The 16,134-nt window shown below is 52.6% G+C and overlaps 1 protein-coding gene across 1 annotated transcript; it reads right to left on the bottom strand.

Moving 5' to 3' along the window:
• Positions 1-3,541: 3,541 nt before the first annotated feature.
• On the bottom strand, positions 3,542-4,684 carry LOC109746198 (uncharacterized). Its single transcript, XM_020305330.1, has 4 exons — positions 4,652-4,684; positions 4,135-4,609; positions 3,830-3,942; positions 3,542-3,730 (listed from the first exon to the last, which is right to left on the bottom strand). The coding sequence occupies exons 1-4, from the start codon at positions 4,682-4,684 to the stop codon at positions 3,542-3,544; spliced, it is 810 nt and encodes a 269-aa protein (XP_020160919.1).
• Between the last annotated feature and the right edge of the window lie 11,450 nt (positions 4,685-16,134).

The following is a 16,134-nucleotide window of genomic DNA, read 5'->3' as shown; positions in this document are numbered from 1 at the left end:
GTAGCATTCCACATCAAAAATTATCTTTTTTATCATTTACCTACTCGTGGACGAGTATGAATTAAGCTTGGGGTTGCTGATACGTCTCCGTCGTATCTATAATTTTTTATTGTTCCATGCCAATATGCTACAACTTTTACATACTTTTGGCAACTTTTTATACTATTTTCGAGACTAACATATTGATCCAGTGCCCTGTGCTAGTTCCAGTTTGTTGCATGTTTTTTGTTTCGCAAAAAATCCATATCAAACAGAGTCCAAACGGGATAAAAGCTGACGGAGATTTTTTTTGGATTATATGTGAATTTTGGGAAGTGGAATCAACGCGAGACGATGCCCGAGGGGGTCACGATGCAGGGGGCGCCCCCCAGGGGGGCAGGCGCGCCCCTGACCCTTGTGGACACCCAGTAAGGTGGTTGTTGCCCTTCTTTCGCCGCAAGAAAGCTAATATCCGGATAAAAATCGTGTTCAAATTTCAGCCCAATCGGAGTTACGGATCGCCGGTTATATAAGAAACAGTGAAAGGGCAGAATCAGAGAACGCAGAAATAGAGAGAGACAGAGAGACAGATCCAATCTCGGAGGGGCTCTCGCCCCTCCCATGCCATGGAGACCAAGGACCAGAGGGGAAACCCTTCTCCCATCTAGGGAGAAGGTCAAGGAAGAAGAAGAAGGGGGGCTCTCTCCCCCTCTCTCCCGGTGGCGCCGGAACACCGCCGGGGCCATCATCGTCACCGCAATCTACACCAACAACTTCATCGCCGTCATCATCAACTCTTCCCCCCCCCCTCTATGCAGCGGTGAAACTCCTCTTTTACCCGCTGTAATCTCTACTTAAACATGGTGATCAACGCTATATATTATTTCCCAATGATGTATGGCTATCCTGTGATGTTTGAGTAGATCCGTTTTGTCCTATGGGTTAATTGATGATCGTGATTGGTTTGAGTTGCATGTTTTATTATTGGTGCCGTCCTTTGGTGCTCTCCATGTCGCGCAAGCGTGAGGGATCCCTGCGGTAGGGTTTGCAATATGTTCATGGTTTGCTTATTGTCTGCGTTGCGTGAGTGACTGAAACACAAACACGGATAAGTGGGTCATGGTGTATGGGAATAAAGAGGACTTGATACTTTAATGCTATGGTTGGGTTTTACCTTAATGATCTTTGGTAGTTGCGGATGCTTGCTAGAGTTCCAATCATAAGTGCATATGATCCAATAAGAGAAAGTATGTTAGCTTATGCCTCTCCCTCAAATAAAATTGCAGTAATGATTACCGGTCTATTTATCGATTGCCTAGGGACAAATAACTTTCTCGTGACAAAAATCTCTCTACTAAAACTAACTTAGTTATTTATTTATCTAAACAGCCCCTAGTTTTTATTTACGCGCTCTTTATTATCTTGCAAACTTATCCAACAACACCTAGAAAGTACTTCTAGTTTCATACTTGTTCTAGGTAAAGCGAACGTTAAGCGTGTGTAGAGTATTATCGGTGGTCGATAGAACTTGAGGGAATATTTGTTCTACCTTTAGCTCCTCGTTGGGTTCGACACTCTTACTTATAGAAAGAGGCTACAATTGATCCCCTATACTTGTGGATTATCGAGACACGGCGCCTCGACAAGGCCAGGAGGTGAGAGCGCTGGGGCTAGCGAGCGCTCCTGTGGCGAAAAGCTCGGGGGGGGGGGGGCAGCGCGTGCTCGTTGGCTCGCTCATGAGCGTCGCGCGAGGATACTGGACACCAAGGCCTTGGTGGGGTGATGCGCGCGGGTGCAGGCCCACGGCCCCGGGCCCGACTACTTGGGCTCTTAATGCCACCGGGACTGATCCGAGCGTGAGCAACAAGCCCAGCCCCCGCTCGTGCCAAGCTCATGAGAGAGGCTCCGGGCATGCGTAGCCGCTAAAAAGAACGAAACCCGGAAAAATGCGGCAAGAAAACAAATTCCTTTCATAAAGAAGACGCTAAAACCACAGTCTTTACTTAGAGAAACTCCAAACTTGCTTACAAGCAAAAAGAAAAAGGCTACCGCGTCTGGCACCTTCATTGGTCTTCCCACCAGCGCGGAGCATGGGGCCTCCACTTGGGCATGGGATCGTTGTTCGATCGTTCCGCCAGCGCGGAGCATGGGGCTTCCACTTGGGCATGGGTGGGAGCTCCCGCGAGGCGGTGGGGCGGCGCCCCGGTAGACTCGGGGCCTGTATGTCGGCGTTCTGGGAAAGGGGGTCCCCAGATTTGCCTGCCTGCGGTCCACGGCGTGGCTGTGCAAGCAGGCCTGTACGGCCCATCTTCATCAACAAGGCATTCAAGACCCTCGCGAGGGGCCAAGCCTCGCGAGGCGGACGATGCAAAACCTCCTCAGGAGCGGCCTTGCCAGGCAGGCTCACGAGGGGCGGAGAGATCAAGGCAAGGCAAATCTCGCGAGGTCCTCGTGACGTGAGCCATGATGATCGAGACCAGGCGGGCGCCAGCGTACGTGGCGTCCTTGTTTCCTCTTTGGTGCTAAGGAGGCAAGCGCAGGTGCGGAGTACCGAGGCATCAAGCAAAGGTTTCCATATCGGTGCAACGAGACCAAGACCAGTAGGACGGCAAGACGGAGGTCACCATGGATCCCAAGACGGCGTCACCACGAGAGCCTTTTGGAGGCGAAGACTACTTTTGTCAGGATAAGCTGTACTAGTTGTCCCCTTTCAAATTGACCGTTGTTGGCTCCCTTCCCGCTCAATATTTGGGAAGAGGACCAGGGCCTCTATAAATAGGACTAGCCACCACAGTAGGAGATAACTGATAGAGAGGCATCTCGCCTAATCCTTAGCCACACATCGAGCACAAGAACACCTCAGCCTCAGGAGGCTGTTCTTCCCCCTGTACTGTTCATCATCAGCCCAAGAGGCAATGCACCACCACCACACTGGAGTAGGGTATTACACCACAACGGTGGCCCGAACCAGTATAAATCTTGTGTCCCTTGTGTTGTGAGTTCGACGAATCCATTCTTGTGATCTTAGCTAGTTAGGACGTGGATCGGTAGGGAGGAAACCTTCGTGCGCACCCCAGTGTTCGAACCTTGAGGGTTTTGCCGAAACTCGTGATACGACACTGTACAGCCCGCCTCATTATTACGTGAGAGGGTCACGGGTAGAACTTGCGAAGGTGCTCGATGTTCCAGGCGTTCTGCACAGGAACCCCATCCACCATCTCCGGGCGTGCGGCGCCTGGCCTGGAGACGTGGATAACCCTGAAAGGGCCTTCCCACATGGACGAGAGCTTGTGGAGGCCCTCCCTGGAGAGGACTCGCCTCAAGACGAGGTCTCCGGCTTCTAGAGTGCGGGGCGGATCTTGCGGCTGTGGTAGCGCCACAAAGCCTGCTGGTACCTTGCGGTGCGAGGGGCGGCCTCACGACGGGCCACCTCAAGGAGCACGAGGCCGGCTCCCCACAAATCGCCCGGGCGCACCTCATCGAATGCCAGGACTCGTGGGGAACCATACTTGAGCTCGGATGGAGGACTGCCTCAGCCCCGTAGATGAGGAAGAAACGGGTCTCACCGATGGGCTTCGTTTGTAGTGGTGCGGATGGACCACATCACGGACTGCAGCTCATCGAGCCGGCCCTTGCCGCAAGCCTCACGCTTCTTCTTGAAGCTCTTGGTATTGAGGCCCCTGAGGACTTCCGCGTTGGCGTGCTCCGCCTGGCCATTGGTCTGCGGGTGCTCCACTGAAGTGTAGCATATCTGCATTCCAAGGTTAGCACAATATGACCTGAAGAGGCCGCTCATGAACTAGGATTCATTATCAGTGATGATGCGGTTGGGGACTCCAAACAGGCTCACGAGGCCTCTGATGAACTTGACGGCCGAGCCTGCCGGGATGGTGCGCATGGGCTCCACCTCCTCCCACTTGGTGAACTTGTCGATGGTGACGTAGAGGTAGCGATAACCGCCCGCTGTGTGAGGGAAAGGGCAAAGTATGTCCAGCCCCCATACTGTGCAGGGCCACGAGAGTGGAATTGTCTAAAGTCCTTGCATAGGCTGATGGATTTGCTTGGCGTGGAACTGGCAAGCCTCGCAAGACCAGACTAGCTCGGTGGCATCGTGGAGCACCGTGGGCCAGTAGAACCCGCTGCAGAACACCTTACCCATGAGGGTGCGCGACAAGGAATGATGCCCGCAATCTCCCCCATGGATGTCAGCTAGTAGCTCGCATCCTTGCTCCTCTGAAATGCACCGCAACGAGACGTTATTGGGGCGCTTGCGGTACAGTTCGTCGTCTTGTAGGCAATAAGCTGTGGCTTGCCAGGCCACGCGCTCTACCTCTGCATCTTCTTCCGACAAGGTGTCGTGAAGCAAGTAGTCCTTGAACTCCGTGACCCACCTACCCGCCTGAGGCTCCAGCGCCAGCAACAAATGGGCCCTGGAGGCCGGGCCGCAGTCCGGCGCGCTTGTGAGTGGCACGGGCGGAAGCTCTTCATGGAGTAGCGTCGTGCCGGTGGCGGGGGGCACGACCGACAGCGCGAAGAGCCTTTCTTCGAAGACACTAGGGCCTTGGGCCTGACGGTAGGACACCCGCTTGGCAATGTCGCCAGCCTCCTTACTGATGCCGAGCGGGACGTGCTACAACTCTAAACTCAGAAAATGTTTCTCGAGCTTACATACCTCCTCCAGGTAGGCGGCTATGTGCTCATCCATGGGCCTCTATTCCTTGATGGTGAGGCGTTTGATTCCCAAGGCAGAGGCGGCCTTGAGACCGGCGATCAAGCCCTCGTACTCCGCGGTGTTGTTGGAGACCTTCTCGCCGTGTTGAAAGCGTAGCTGGACGGCATAATGAAGCTTGTCGTTGGCTGGATAGACGAGCACGACTCCTGCCCCCGCGCCCTGCGTGGAGAGGGCGCCATCGAAGTGCATGGTCCAACCAACCGGCGCCTCATCCCCAGGTAGGAGGGACTTGTACTCATGGTGCTCCTCCTCATTGGTGTCTTTCCACTCCGCCACGAAATCGGCGAGGGCCAGTGAGGGAGTCCTGGATTAAGGGGTCCTCGGGCGTCCAGGCTATGTGACGTGGGCCGGACTAATGGGCCATGAAGATACAAGATAGAAGAATTCTTCTCATGTCCGGATGGGACTCTCCTTTGCATGGAAGGCAAGCTTGGCATTCGGATATGAAGATTCCTTTCTCTGTAAACCGACTCTGTGCAACCCTAGCTCCCTCCGGACGGTTTTAGTCCATAGAGGGCAATCATAATCATACAGGCTAGACATCTAGGGTTTAGCCATTACGATCTCGAGGTAGATCAACTCTTGTAAACCCCATATTCATCCAAGATAATCAAGCAGGAAGTACGGTATTACCTCCATAAAGAGGGCCTGAACCTGGGTAAACACCGTGTCCCTGTCTCCTGTTACCTTCGATCCTCAGACGCACAGTTCGGGACCCCTACCCGAGATTTGCCGGTTTTGACACCAACATTGGTGCTTTCATTGAGAGTTCCACTGTGCCGTCGACAGAAGGCTCGATGGCTCCATCGTTCATCTACAACAATGCTGCCCTAAGGGAGGTCTTCCTCCCCGGCCAGATCTTTGTGTTCGGCGGCTTTGCACTGTAGGCCAACTCGCTTGGCCATCTAGAGAAGATCGACAGCTACGCCCTAGGTCGCCAGATTAGTTTGGGAAATCTGGATAATGTCACTGATATCCGAGGAGATTGGATCTTCCAAGGGTTCGCGGCTCCAACCTTCGCTCTGGCATTAAATTCGAAGCGCGTCACCAGGTCCGAAGACGGGATGTCCGAGCCCGCCGAACTCTCTGCAGCTATTGAGACTAGTACGGGAGAGCCAGAGGAAGTAGTGTCACCGACAATCATCATGAAGCCGGACTCTTCACCGAACACTGGCTCCGGCCCCTCGGAGTCAGCATCGTGTGAGCTCAGCCAAGGAGTTTCCTTCTTGCTGTACTCCACGGACCCTCTTCTCCCTGGCCAAACCTCGCCTCTAAGCGAGGCTCTAGACTTAATGCGATCCCTCGTCATTATAGAGGGGGAACGTCCGAACTACGCCCAGCCCGGACTAGGGGCCGAGAGCGGGGAATTTTATGTCCCACCCACCACCCACTTCATAGCCACTATCGAGGAACTAACTGACATGCTTGACCGTAACTCCGAAGACATCTATGGTATGGACGTCGATGCCGGAGACGAACAAAGCCAAAACCCGCCACATACCGGACGCTGGGTGACCACCTACACATACGACATATACATGGTGGATACACCAAAAGAGGATGGCGACGAAGGCAGTAAGGATCCAAACCAAAACGGCGGCATCAGCGGCGCCATTCAAAATCACGTCGCGACAAAGAAAGCAGTACCGGCAATGGAGACAACAACACTACGGAGAATGCCGAAGACCTAGACGCCCCCGTCGAACCAACATCCGAGCAGGATGACAGGGAGGAGGGGGAGGGTAACCCTGACGAGCCAGTCGGGAACGAGGACTCGGAGGACAGCAATTATATGCCACCCACCGAAGACGAAATAAGCCTCGGCGACGAAGACTTCATCATGCCAGAGGAACCCCTCGAGCAAGAACGCTTTAAGCAACAGCTCATCGCAACCGTGAGGAGCCTAAAAAGGAAGCAGCAATGGCTTCAAGCCGAACAGGATACGCTTAACGACAGATGGACTAATGTCCTAGCAGCCGAGGAATACGGCCTCGCACGACCAACCAAAGGCTACCCGAAGCGCAAGTTATTACCCCAATTTGACGTTGAGGCGCGGGAGCCCCTAACATCAGCGCGTAACGCAGCTGATAAACCAGACCGGCCACTGCATGGTCAAGACAGAACGGCTACCCAAGCCGAACACCAGTCCACATTACCCCGCCGTAAAGGTAGGGAGACAATGGCCCAGGATTACACCTACGACCTACGGCAGGACCTGGACACTAGGGCAGGCCTAGCCAGATGAATCTACGGGTCAAGGGGACGTGCTCCAACACGAGAGGACGGCTATCAGGCCCGATGTGATCAACACAAACCTCACTCGGGGTGAACACCTCATAGGGACGTCCGCTGAACTCCGTCGCCCGTTATAGAGGCGCCGCACACCCTCTATGCTTCACTGAGGAAGTAATGGAGCACGAATTCCCAGAAGGGTTTAAACCTATGAATATCGAACCATATCATGGAACAACCGACCCCGCAATACGGATTGAGGATTTTCTTCTCCACATCCACATGGCCAGCGGCGATGATCTCCATGCCATCAAATACCTCCCACTAAAATTAAAGGGACCAGCCCGGCACTGGCTAAACAGCCTCCCAGAGAACTCCATTGGCAACTGGGAAGACTTGGAAGACGCCTTTCGCGACAACTTCCAAGGTACATATGTCCGGCCTCCGGACGCAGATGACCTCAATCACATCATATAGTAGCCCCGAGAGTCAGCCAGGAAACTCTGGACTAGGTTCCTAATTAAAAAGAACCAAATTGTCGACTGTCCAGACGCCGAAGCCCTCAAGGCCTTTAAACATAGCATCCAAGATGAGTGGCTTGCGCGTCACCTCGGCCAAGAAAAACCTAAGTCCATGGCAGCTCTTACCGCACTGATGACCCCACTTTTGTGCGGGAGAAGATAGCTGGCTTGCTCGTAGAAGCAATAGCACCAGCGATCCTGGCACCTCCGAAGCCAGGGACGACAATGGCAAGCCACGACGCAATAAAAACAAGCGTCAAAACAACAATGAAGGAACCCAAGACACGAAGGTCAACGCCGGATTCAGTGGTCCCAAATCCGGTCAACGGAAGAAGCCATTCAAGACAAACAGAGATGGTCCATCTAGTCTAGACAAGATATTGGATCAGCCCTGTCAGATTCATGGCAGCCTTGACAAACCTGCCACCCATACCAACAGAAATTGCTTGGTTTTCAAACAAGCCAGCTAGCTCAATGCCGAACACAAAGGCAAGGGGCCGTCAAGTGATAGCGAAGACGAAGAGACTCGCCAACTGAACACCGGGGGACAGAAGCAATTTCCCCCCGAAGTAAAAAAAGTAAACATGATATATGTGATGCCCATCCCTACATGGAAGCACACGCGCGAACTACGAGACGTCTATGCCATAAAATCGGTTTCCCCAAAATTTAACCCATGGGCGACCTGCTCGATTACTTTTGATTGTAAGGACCACCCAACCAGCATCCGTCACGGAGGTTCGGCAGCTCTGGTCCTTGATCCAATTATCGATGGATTCCATCTCATGCGAGTCCTCATGGACGGCGGCAATAGCTTTAATTTACTCTATCAAGACACCATCCGCAAGATGAGCATCGATCCCTCAAGGATCAAGCCCACCACAACTACCTTCAAGGGAGTAATACCCGGTGTCGAAGCTCACTGCACGGGCTCAATCACATTGGAAGTCGTCTTCGGTTCGCTGGATAACTTTTGAAGCGAAGACTTGATCTTCAGTATTGTCCCGTTCCGCAGTGGCTACCATGCACTGCTCGGGCGGACCGCTTTTTCTCGTTTCAATGCGGTCCCACACTATGCCTATCTAAAACTTAAGATGCCCGGTCCACGCGGCGTCATCTCGATCAACGGAAACACGGAGCGCTCCCTCCGTACGGAGGAGCATACCACGGCCATCGCAACCGAAGTACAAAGCGGCCCCGTCAAGCTGCATATCTCATCGGACATTAAGCTGCCGGCCTCCATTACACAGGACCGGCCAATTTCAGGGCCAGATTAGCAGTTCCGTCTCCGTCGTTCGCCACATATACCCGTGAAGTTCGTATCGCGGATGCACAATTATGCACTTAAAATACCTTGGTCATCAGCGGAGGCACAATACGGACATGCCTACAATACGGTTCGCCCTCCTACAACCTTCTTCACTTTTTTCAAACTATTTCTTATCTTTTGCCACAGGTGAATCAAAACCTGTTCATCCTACAGACATACAAGGACTCTTTCGGAGCCCCGTTTCGTCCAAATAACCAAAGATTTCTCCTTTTAAGGAATCCTTTTCGCTGAGGCAAAGGCAACGCAGACGTGCGACAGGAGGTCCAAAAGATTTTTTGTAGACCAAACACTCTATTTAAAACCTGTATAGAGCCTTTTTCCTCAGCCTTCGACCCCCTAGCATGTAAAATGGCCTGGGTATTGGTGTTATAATCTGTAAGATTGCGTTCGACGTATCAATCAGATTCTAGTGAACATAATCCGTCTTCAGTACTTGTTTTTCCTCATAGAACTAAATTTTGCTTCTTCAGGTGTTTCACGCACACACCTCGGCACTAATTGCCAAGGGCTCGATACGGCAACATATTGGTTGCCGAAAAGTCGGAACAGCTCTACAACATACTTCGGCGTCACGAGTTTGGCATTATATGCATCAGCTCTGAATCATGTCTTTGGTCAATAGTTGGGTTGCCCGGATCTTGTGCTTACTACCTTATGTTTCGTCTTATCGGCTAGGGTAGTAAAGGGAGAACTACTGCGATTGTGTTTTTGGTTCACCTGGTTAAACACCTCGGCAGAGAAAGCCGAAAACTGACTGTAGTGATTCTGCGAGAGCTGGTCAACCACTCGGCGACTTATTAGAATCTTTTGCGATTTCTTCCATATAACACGAAGGACCTTTTTCGGTCACCTATGTAACACAATCGTATTTGGATAATCGCGTACATACCAGGGGCTACATCGTAGTCCCACGGCCAAACTCCTATGGCTAAGTGAAAGTGTTAATGCCCTATAGTACGATTGCCTAGTTCGCCGCACTGACACCTCCTTTACGGACCAAGACATTGGGTCAAGTGTGATCAGGTGCTATTCCGAACACCCCCATATTATATGCGAGGGGGCTGAAGCCGATGACTGGCAAACTGTCAGATTATAAAAACGGCCGCACAGGAGGAAATAACTTTCAGACAAAGGCATAAATATAACACAGCCTTAATGTATCATAATATTGTTCCGACAATTCCGGTACATTTATTCAAACATAATGTCCTTCGAGCACTGACCCTCTATCAAGCGGGCGCCCTCTAGGACGTCCTCCAAATAATGCTCTGGCGTGCGATGGTCCTTGCCTCCGGGCGGGCCCTTAGCTGCAACATCGGTGGCCTTCATCTTTGCCGAGTACATCTTGACGCGGGCGAAGGCCATCCGGGCACCTTCTATGCACGCCGACCTCTTGACGGCATCGATACGCGGCACTGCATTGACAAGTCGCTGCACCAAACCGAAATAGCTGTTCGGAATGGGTTCAGTGGCCATAGCCGGGCCACGACGTCCTTCATGGCAGCTTCGGACATCTTGTGGAGCTCGGCCCACTGGGCCATCTGTTCATTCAGCAACGCTGGACACCGTGGCACGTTAAATTGTGACCAGAAAAGCTTCTCCGCAGCACGTCCTTCCTGTGCTTGGAAGAACTGCGTCGCGTCGGAGACACTCTTCGGCAGGTCCAAGAACGCGTCTGGAGAACTCCACAATTGATTAAGCAGAGCATACTTTGGGTCGCTGAGCTTAGTCTGTAAAAGAAAGGGCTTACCAGCCGCTATCTCCCCAGCTTGCCGGATCTCCTCCCGAGCCGCTCTAGACTCGGACCGTGCTTCTCTCGCCTCTTGTAAGGCCTTGTCGAGTTCGGCTGCCTTGGCTTTGATATCCTCCTCGAGTGATTTGCATTTGCAAGTGGCATCTTTTAGCTCTCGCTCCATGGTAGATATTCTCTCCTCGCACTGGCGCCGAGTGGCCTATTCGGCCTTTAAATTAACAGCCGCCTTCTTGGCAGCCGCATCGCTCACTCTGGCCTGCTCCTTGGCCCGGGCAAGCTCGGCCTGAAGGGTCTCAACCGCGGTAGCACCGTCTATAGTTTTGCATGTCAAAGTGTATAATTTTTAGCTTCATGCTCATACTATTATACATGCATAAGCGGGATGTCCGATAAACATACCTTGTGCCTCGTCGAGCCGCCTGTTAATAAGAGTAATGTCCTCATCAGCTAACTCAAGTTTATGATTTAAATCTGCAACTTCCGCAGCTTGGGCAGTCGCCGTTGAGATAACAACCTGTTTTCAAGTTAATTATGTTACTTCCTAAGCATATCTTTTTGATCCTCTAATCGCCTCCCTGTGGAAACCGACCAGAGTCTCAGGGGCTACTATATGTACACAGGCACATTTTTGCATGTAAAGAGTGGTTAAAGATATTACATTGCATACCTCGAAGCCTCTCAGCAGGCCCGTAAAGGCTTCATTCAATCCGCTTCTCGCGGACAAAATCCTCTCAAATACCGTACCCATTAAGGTACGATGTTCCTCTGAGATGGACGCACTTTGCAATGCGTCCATCAGTGTATCCGGCACCTCCGGGTTCATGGAGGCTACTGCGGGAGTACAGATTCCCTTCAAAGGGGTACGCTTACTCGACCCTAGAGTCATCTTCGGCTATAAACTGGATAGTTCAAGGCCCTCATTGTTGGTCCCCGTGGGGGCTGCCTCCCCTGGACCCTTGGCGGTCAAAGTATCACCTTCGGGCGCTGTCTTCATTGTCCCCCGCGCCGCTGGATGGTCAGGGGAGATCCTCCGGGATGACACCTCGAAGTCGTCCGGCCTTAGGGGCGAGGAAGCTTGTGGAGGCGTCTCGCTTTCCATCATCTCCGGAGGCAAGTCCCCCGATGAGGAGGACTGTTGAGGTAGATAGCAGGCCGGACTGCAAACATATAGTTCAAATGTTACCCTTGCAAACCGAAAAGAACGGGACATGTCTAAAGCACCCTTGTTCACTTACGATTCGGCAAAGGGCTTGTCCCTAGAGAGGAGCTCTTTGTCAACATCGGCTTCCGAACTTGAACCATCTGACAGGGATATCTTCCCTCTCTTGGGTGCCTCCACCTCCAACTCTTCGGAGACAGTCCTTTTCTTCCTGTGGGGAGAAGAGATATCACCTTCTCCTTCCCCTTCGTCTTCATCTTCAGAAGAGGGAGCTTCAGTCTCCCCGGACGTAGCGTCCAGTATACGTTTAGAGCGGAGGCCACCTTCAGCCCTTTTGCTCTTCTTCTTGTCCTCCTTCGCTGGCATTTGATACGGCGCCGGGGCCAGCATTCTCATTAACACAGGATCAGCTGGGTCTTCGGGAAGTGGAGCCGAACACCTGATTCGTTCCGCCTTCTTCATCCAGCCCTGGTTGAAGATAGGTTCCTCAGTACATCGCTATGAGATAATCAACCGAGTTGCATTCAGAAGTTGGGTGCTTACCAAGGTATCCGGATGGTTGCAGTCGAGGCCGAAGTCCTCGGATGTGTCCGGCCACTTCTTTTGACTTGTGAAGGATAGTTTCCACATCCCTCTGTGTGTTGTGCCGAAGAATTTCTCAAGGGTCCGCGGTCCTTCTGGATTGAACTCCCACATGCGGAGAGGCCGTCGCTGGCACGGGAGGATCCGGCGGACTAGCATCACCTGGATCACGTTAATGAGGCCGGTGTCCTTATCGAGGATGCTCTGGATATGACTTTGCAGCATCTGCACTTCATCATTTGATCCCCATTCTAGCTATTTATTAATCCATGATGCGAGCCGCAAAGGAGGGCCAGATCGGAATGCAGGCATGGCTACCCCACTTGGTACGACGGGGTTCGGTGATATATAACCACTCCCGCTGCCATAAGTTGGAGGTTTCCGTGAAAGTGCATTTTGGCCAGATAGTGTTGGCGAGCTTGCTCACCATAGCACCGCCGCGCTCCGCCTGCTCCCCATCGACTATCTTCGGCTTCACATTGAAGGTCTTAAGCCATAGGCTGAAGTGTGGGGGGATGCGGAGAAAAGCCTCACACATAACGATAAACGCCGAGATGTGAAGAAAGGAGTCCAGAGCTATATCGTGAAAATCTAGCCCATAATAGAACATAACGCCACGAACGAAGGGGTGGAGAGCGAACCCTAGCCCGCGGAGGAAGTGAGAGATGAATACAACCCTCTCGCTGGATTTTGGTGTGGGGATAACCTACCCCTTGGCAGGGAGCCTATGGGGGATTTCCGCAGGCAAGTACCTCGCCTCCCGAAGCTTCACGATATATTCCTCGGTGACCGAGGAGGCCGTCCACCTGCCTCGGGAGCTGGATCCGGACATAACTAGAAGGCCTGGTAGCAATGAAAGAAATCGAGACCAGGGCGCTGGAGCTTGAGGCTGGAAAGGTTGAGGAAGAGGTAGGCGTGGGGAGAAAGACGGGTCTGTACCCCTTTATAAAGGCAGTGAATATCAAGCGCCTGCCCACTCGCCTTAAAACTCACCTATTCCCCAAGGTTCGTGCAGACGGCGTGGTTGGATTACCCACACCCATATTGATGAGAATCCCGCGGTAAGGGGACACGATCTCTGCTTCGACAAGACGTGCCAATGAAAACCGAATCTCGAAACATGGAGCGGGAGGCTAAAAAACGGTTCGAAATAATGACCAGGCAGGGACGTAACGTCTCGCTACAAAAGTTGTCAGTAGATGGGACTTGTGAATATTATATTCTTTGCGGTTGTGTGTGGTGCCTATTTTGCAGAGTCGGACACATTTCATGTGTTCGAGTGCTACTTTGAAGTATTCGGAGGAGGAACCCGCCTTGCAATGCCGAAGACAATCTGCGCGCCGGACACATCGTCATTGAAGCCTGGTTCGGGGGCTACTGAGGGAGGCCTGGATTAAGGGGTCCTCGGGCGTCCGGGCTATGTGACGTGGGCCGGACTAATGGGCCATGAAGATACAAGATAGAAGACTTCTTCCCGTGTCCGGATGAGACTCTCCTTTGCGTGGAAGGCAAGCTTGGCGTTCGGATATGAAGATTCCTTCCTCTGTAAACCGACTCTATGCAACCCTAGGTCCCTCCGGTGTCTATATAAATCGGAGGGTTTTAGTCCGTAGGGGGCAATCATAATCATACAGGCTAGACATCTAGGGTTTAGCCATTACGATCTCGAGGTACATCAACTCTTGTAAACCCCATATTCATCCAAGATAATCAAGCAGGAAGTACGGTATTACCTCCATCGAGAGGGCCCGAACCTGGGTAAACACCGTGTCCCTATTTACTTTTACCTTTGATCCTCAGACACACAGTTCGGGACCCCCTACCCGAGATCTGCCGGTTTTGACACCGACAGCCACCCCCTTGATGACCCTGGTGGTGCAGAACTTCAGCTGGAATGCCTGCAGCTCAATGCTCCACTTGGCGACTCGGCTTGCGGTGTTAGGGTTGTGCAACACTTTCTCCAGGCGGTATGTGGAGACAAATTTGATAGGATGCCCTTGAAATTAGTGGCACAGCTTCTTGGAGGCGACAAAAAGTGCAAGAAAGAGCTTCTGCTGCATAGGGTAGCGCGTGCGCGTCCCTCTGGACCGTGCTGACAAAGTACACAGGGTGCTCGACGAGGCGCTTGGTTTCCGTGAGCTCTTGCTCCCGCGGGGGAACGCGAGCCCTAGAGGCTTCACGGGGCACCGCGCGCGCGGGCGACCTAGGGGCGCTAGCTTGAGGCGTCGAAGGCTCTAGAGGCTCCGTCGGCCCACGAGGACTAGGAATCTTAGGGGGGCCGGCGGGCCCGTGGGGATCTGGGAGCTTTTACTTGGCATTGACGCGCTCTTCTCGTACCGTTACATGTGCGACGCTAGCAGTCTGCGGTGTAGCCGCCAAGTATAGGACCAAGGGTTCACAAAAGCACATCGCCATGACATGTCTCTGACGTATCTATATTTATGAAGTATTCATGCCATGTTTACAACAATTTTATATGGTTTTGGTACGATTTGGATGGAACTTACCCAGACTGGCGCTGTTTTCAGCAGAACTACCGTCGTGTTGTTTTTTGTGTAGAAATAAAAGTTCTTCAAATGCACTAGAAGCTTCGTGGGAGGATCAGGAGGTGAAGGAGGTGAGCACAAGACACCTGGGCGCGCAGGAGGCCCAGGCGCCCAGGGTTGTGCCCCCGCGAGGCCCATCTTCGCGTGATTCCAACGCCAAAAAATCCTATAAATAGAGAAAGCATCAGAAATAACCCTAGATCAGAAGTTCCACCACCGCAAGCCTTTGTAGTCATGAAAAACCAATCTAGACCCCGTTCCAGCACCCTGCTAGAGGGGGAAATCATCACAGGTGGCCATATTCATCATCCCGGCGGCCACCATGATGAGGAGGGAGTAGTCCACCCTCGGGACTGAGGGTTTGTACTAGTAGCTATGTGTTTAATCTCTCTCTCTCTCTCTCGCTCTCTCGTGTTCTTGAGATGTCACAATCTTGATGTATCGCGTGTTGGATCACGGGTTCCAGCAAAACCCTTAAGGTTCGAACACTGGGGTGCGCGCGAAGTTCTTCCCCTACCGATCCATGTCCTAGCTTGCTAAGATCTCAAGAACGAACTCATAAACTCACAACACAAGGGACACAAGATTTATACTGGTTTGGGCCACCGTTGTGGTGTAATACCCTACTCCAGTGTGGTGGTGGTGGATTGCCTCTTGGGCTGATGAGGAACAGTACAAAGGGGGAAGTACAGCCTCCTGAGGATAAGGTGTTCTTGTGCTTGGCCGACTTGTGTGGGTGAGGATTACTCAAGATGAGATGCCTCCTACCATGGTGGCTAGTCCTATTTATAGAGGCCCTGGTCCTCTCCCCAAATATTGAGTAGGAAGGGAGCCAACAACGGCCAATTTGAAGGGGGACAACTAGTACAGCTTATCCTGACAAAAGTAGTCTTCGCCTGCAAAAGGCTCTAGTGGTGACGCCGCCTTGGGCTCCATGGTGACCTCCATCTTGTCGTCCTGCTGGTCTTGGTCTCGTTGCACTGATATGGAAACCTTTGCTTGATGCCTCGGTACTCCGCGCCTGCGCTTGCCTCCTTAGCACCAAAGGGGAAACAAGGACGCTGCACGCGCTGGCGCCCGCCTGGTCTCGATCGTCATGCCTCACGTCACGAGAACCTCGCGAGGTTTGCCTTGCCTTGATTTCTCCGCCCCTCGTCAGCCTGCCTGGCGAGACCGCTCCTGAGGAGGTCTTGCATCGTCCGCCTCGCGAGGCTTGGCCCCTCGCTAGCGTCTTGAATGCCTTGTTGATGAAGATGGGCCATACAGGCCTGCTAGCAGAGCCACGCCATGGGCCGCAGGC

The sequence above is a fragment of the Aegilops tauschii genome, chromosome 3 (genome assembly GCF_002575655.3).
Source record: "Aegilops tauschii subsp. strangulata cultivar AL8/78 chromosome 3, Aet v6.0, whole genome shotgun sequence".
Lineage (NCBI taxonomy): Eukaryota > Viridiplantae > Streptophyta > Magnoliopsida > Poales > Poaceae > Aegilops > Aegilops tauschii.
This window is presented reverse-complemented; position numbering and strand designations above follow the sequence as displayed.

What these genes read in the sequence shown, in the direction of transcription:
- LOC109746198 (XM_020305330.1), bottom strand. Translation starts at nt 4,684, where the DNA reads ATGGATGAGCACATAGCCGCCTACCTGGAGGAG. An exon ending in TAGCCGCCTACCTGGAGGAG is followed by an intron (nt 4,610 to 4,651) that starts GTATGTAAGCTC and finishes TTAGAGTTGTAG; the next exon opens with CACGTCCCGCTCGGCATCAG. An exon ending in TCAAGTTCATCAGAGGCCTC is followed by an intron (nt 3,731 to 3,829) that starts GTGAGCCTGTTT and finishes CTTGGAATGCAG; the next exon opens with ATATGCTACACTTCAGTGGA.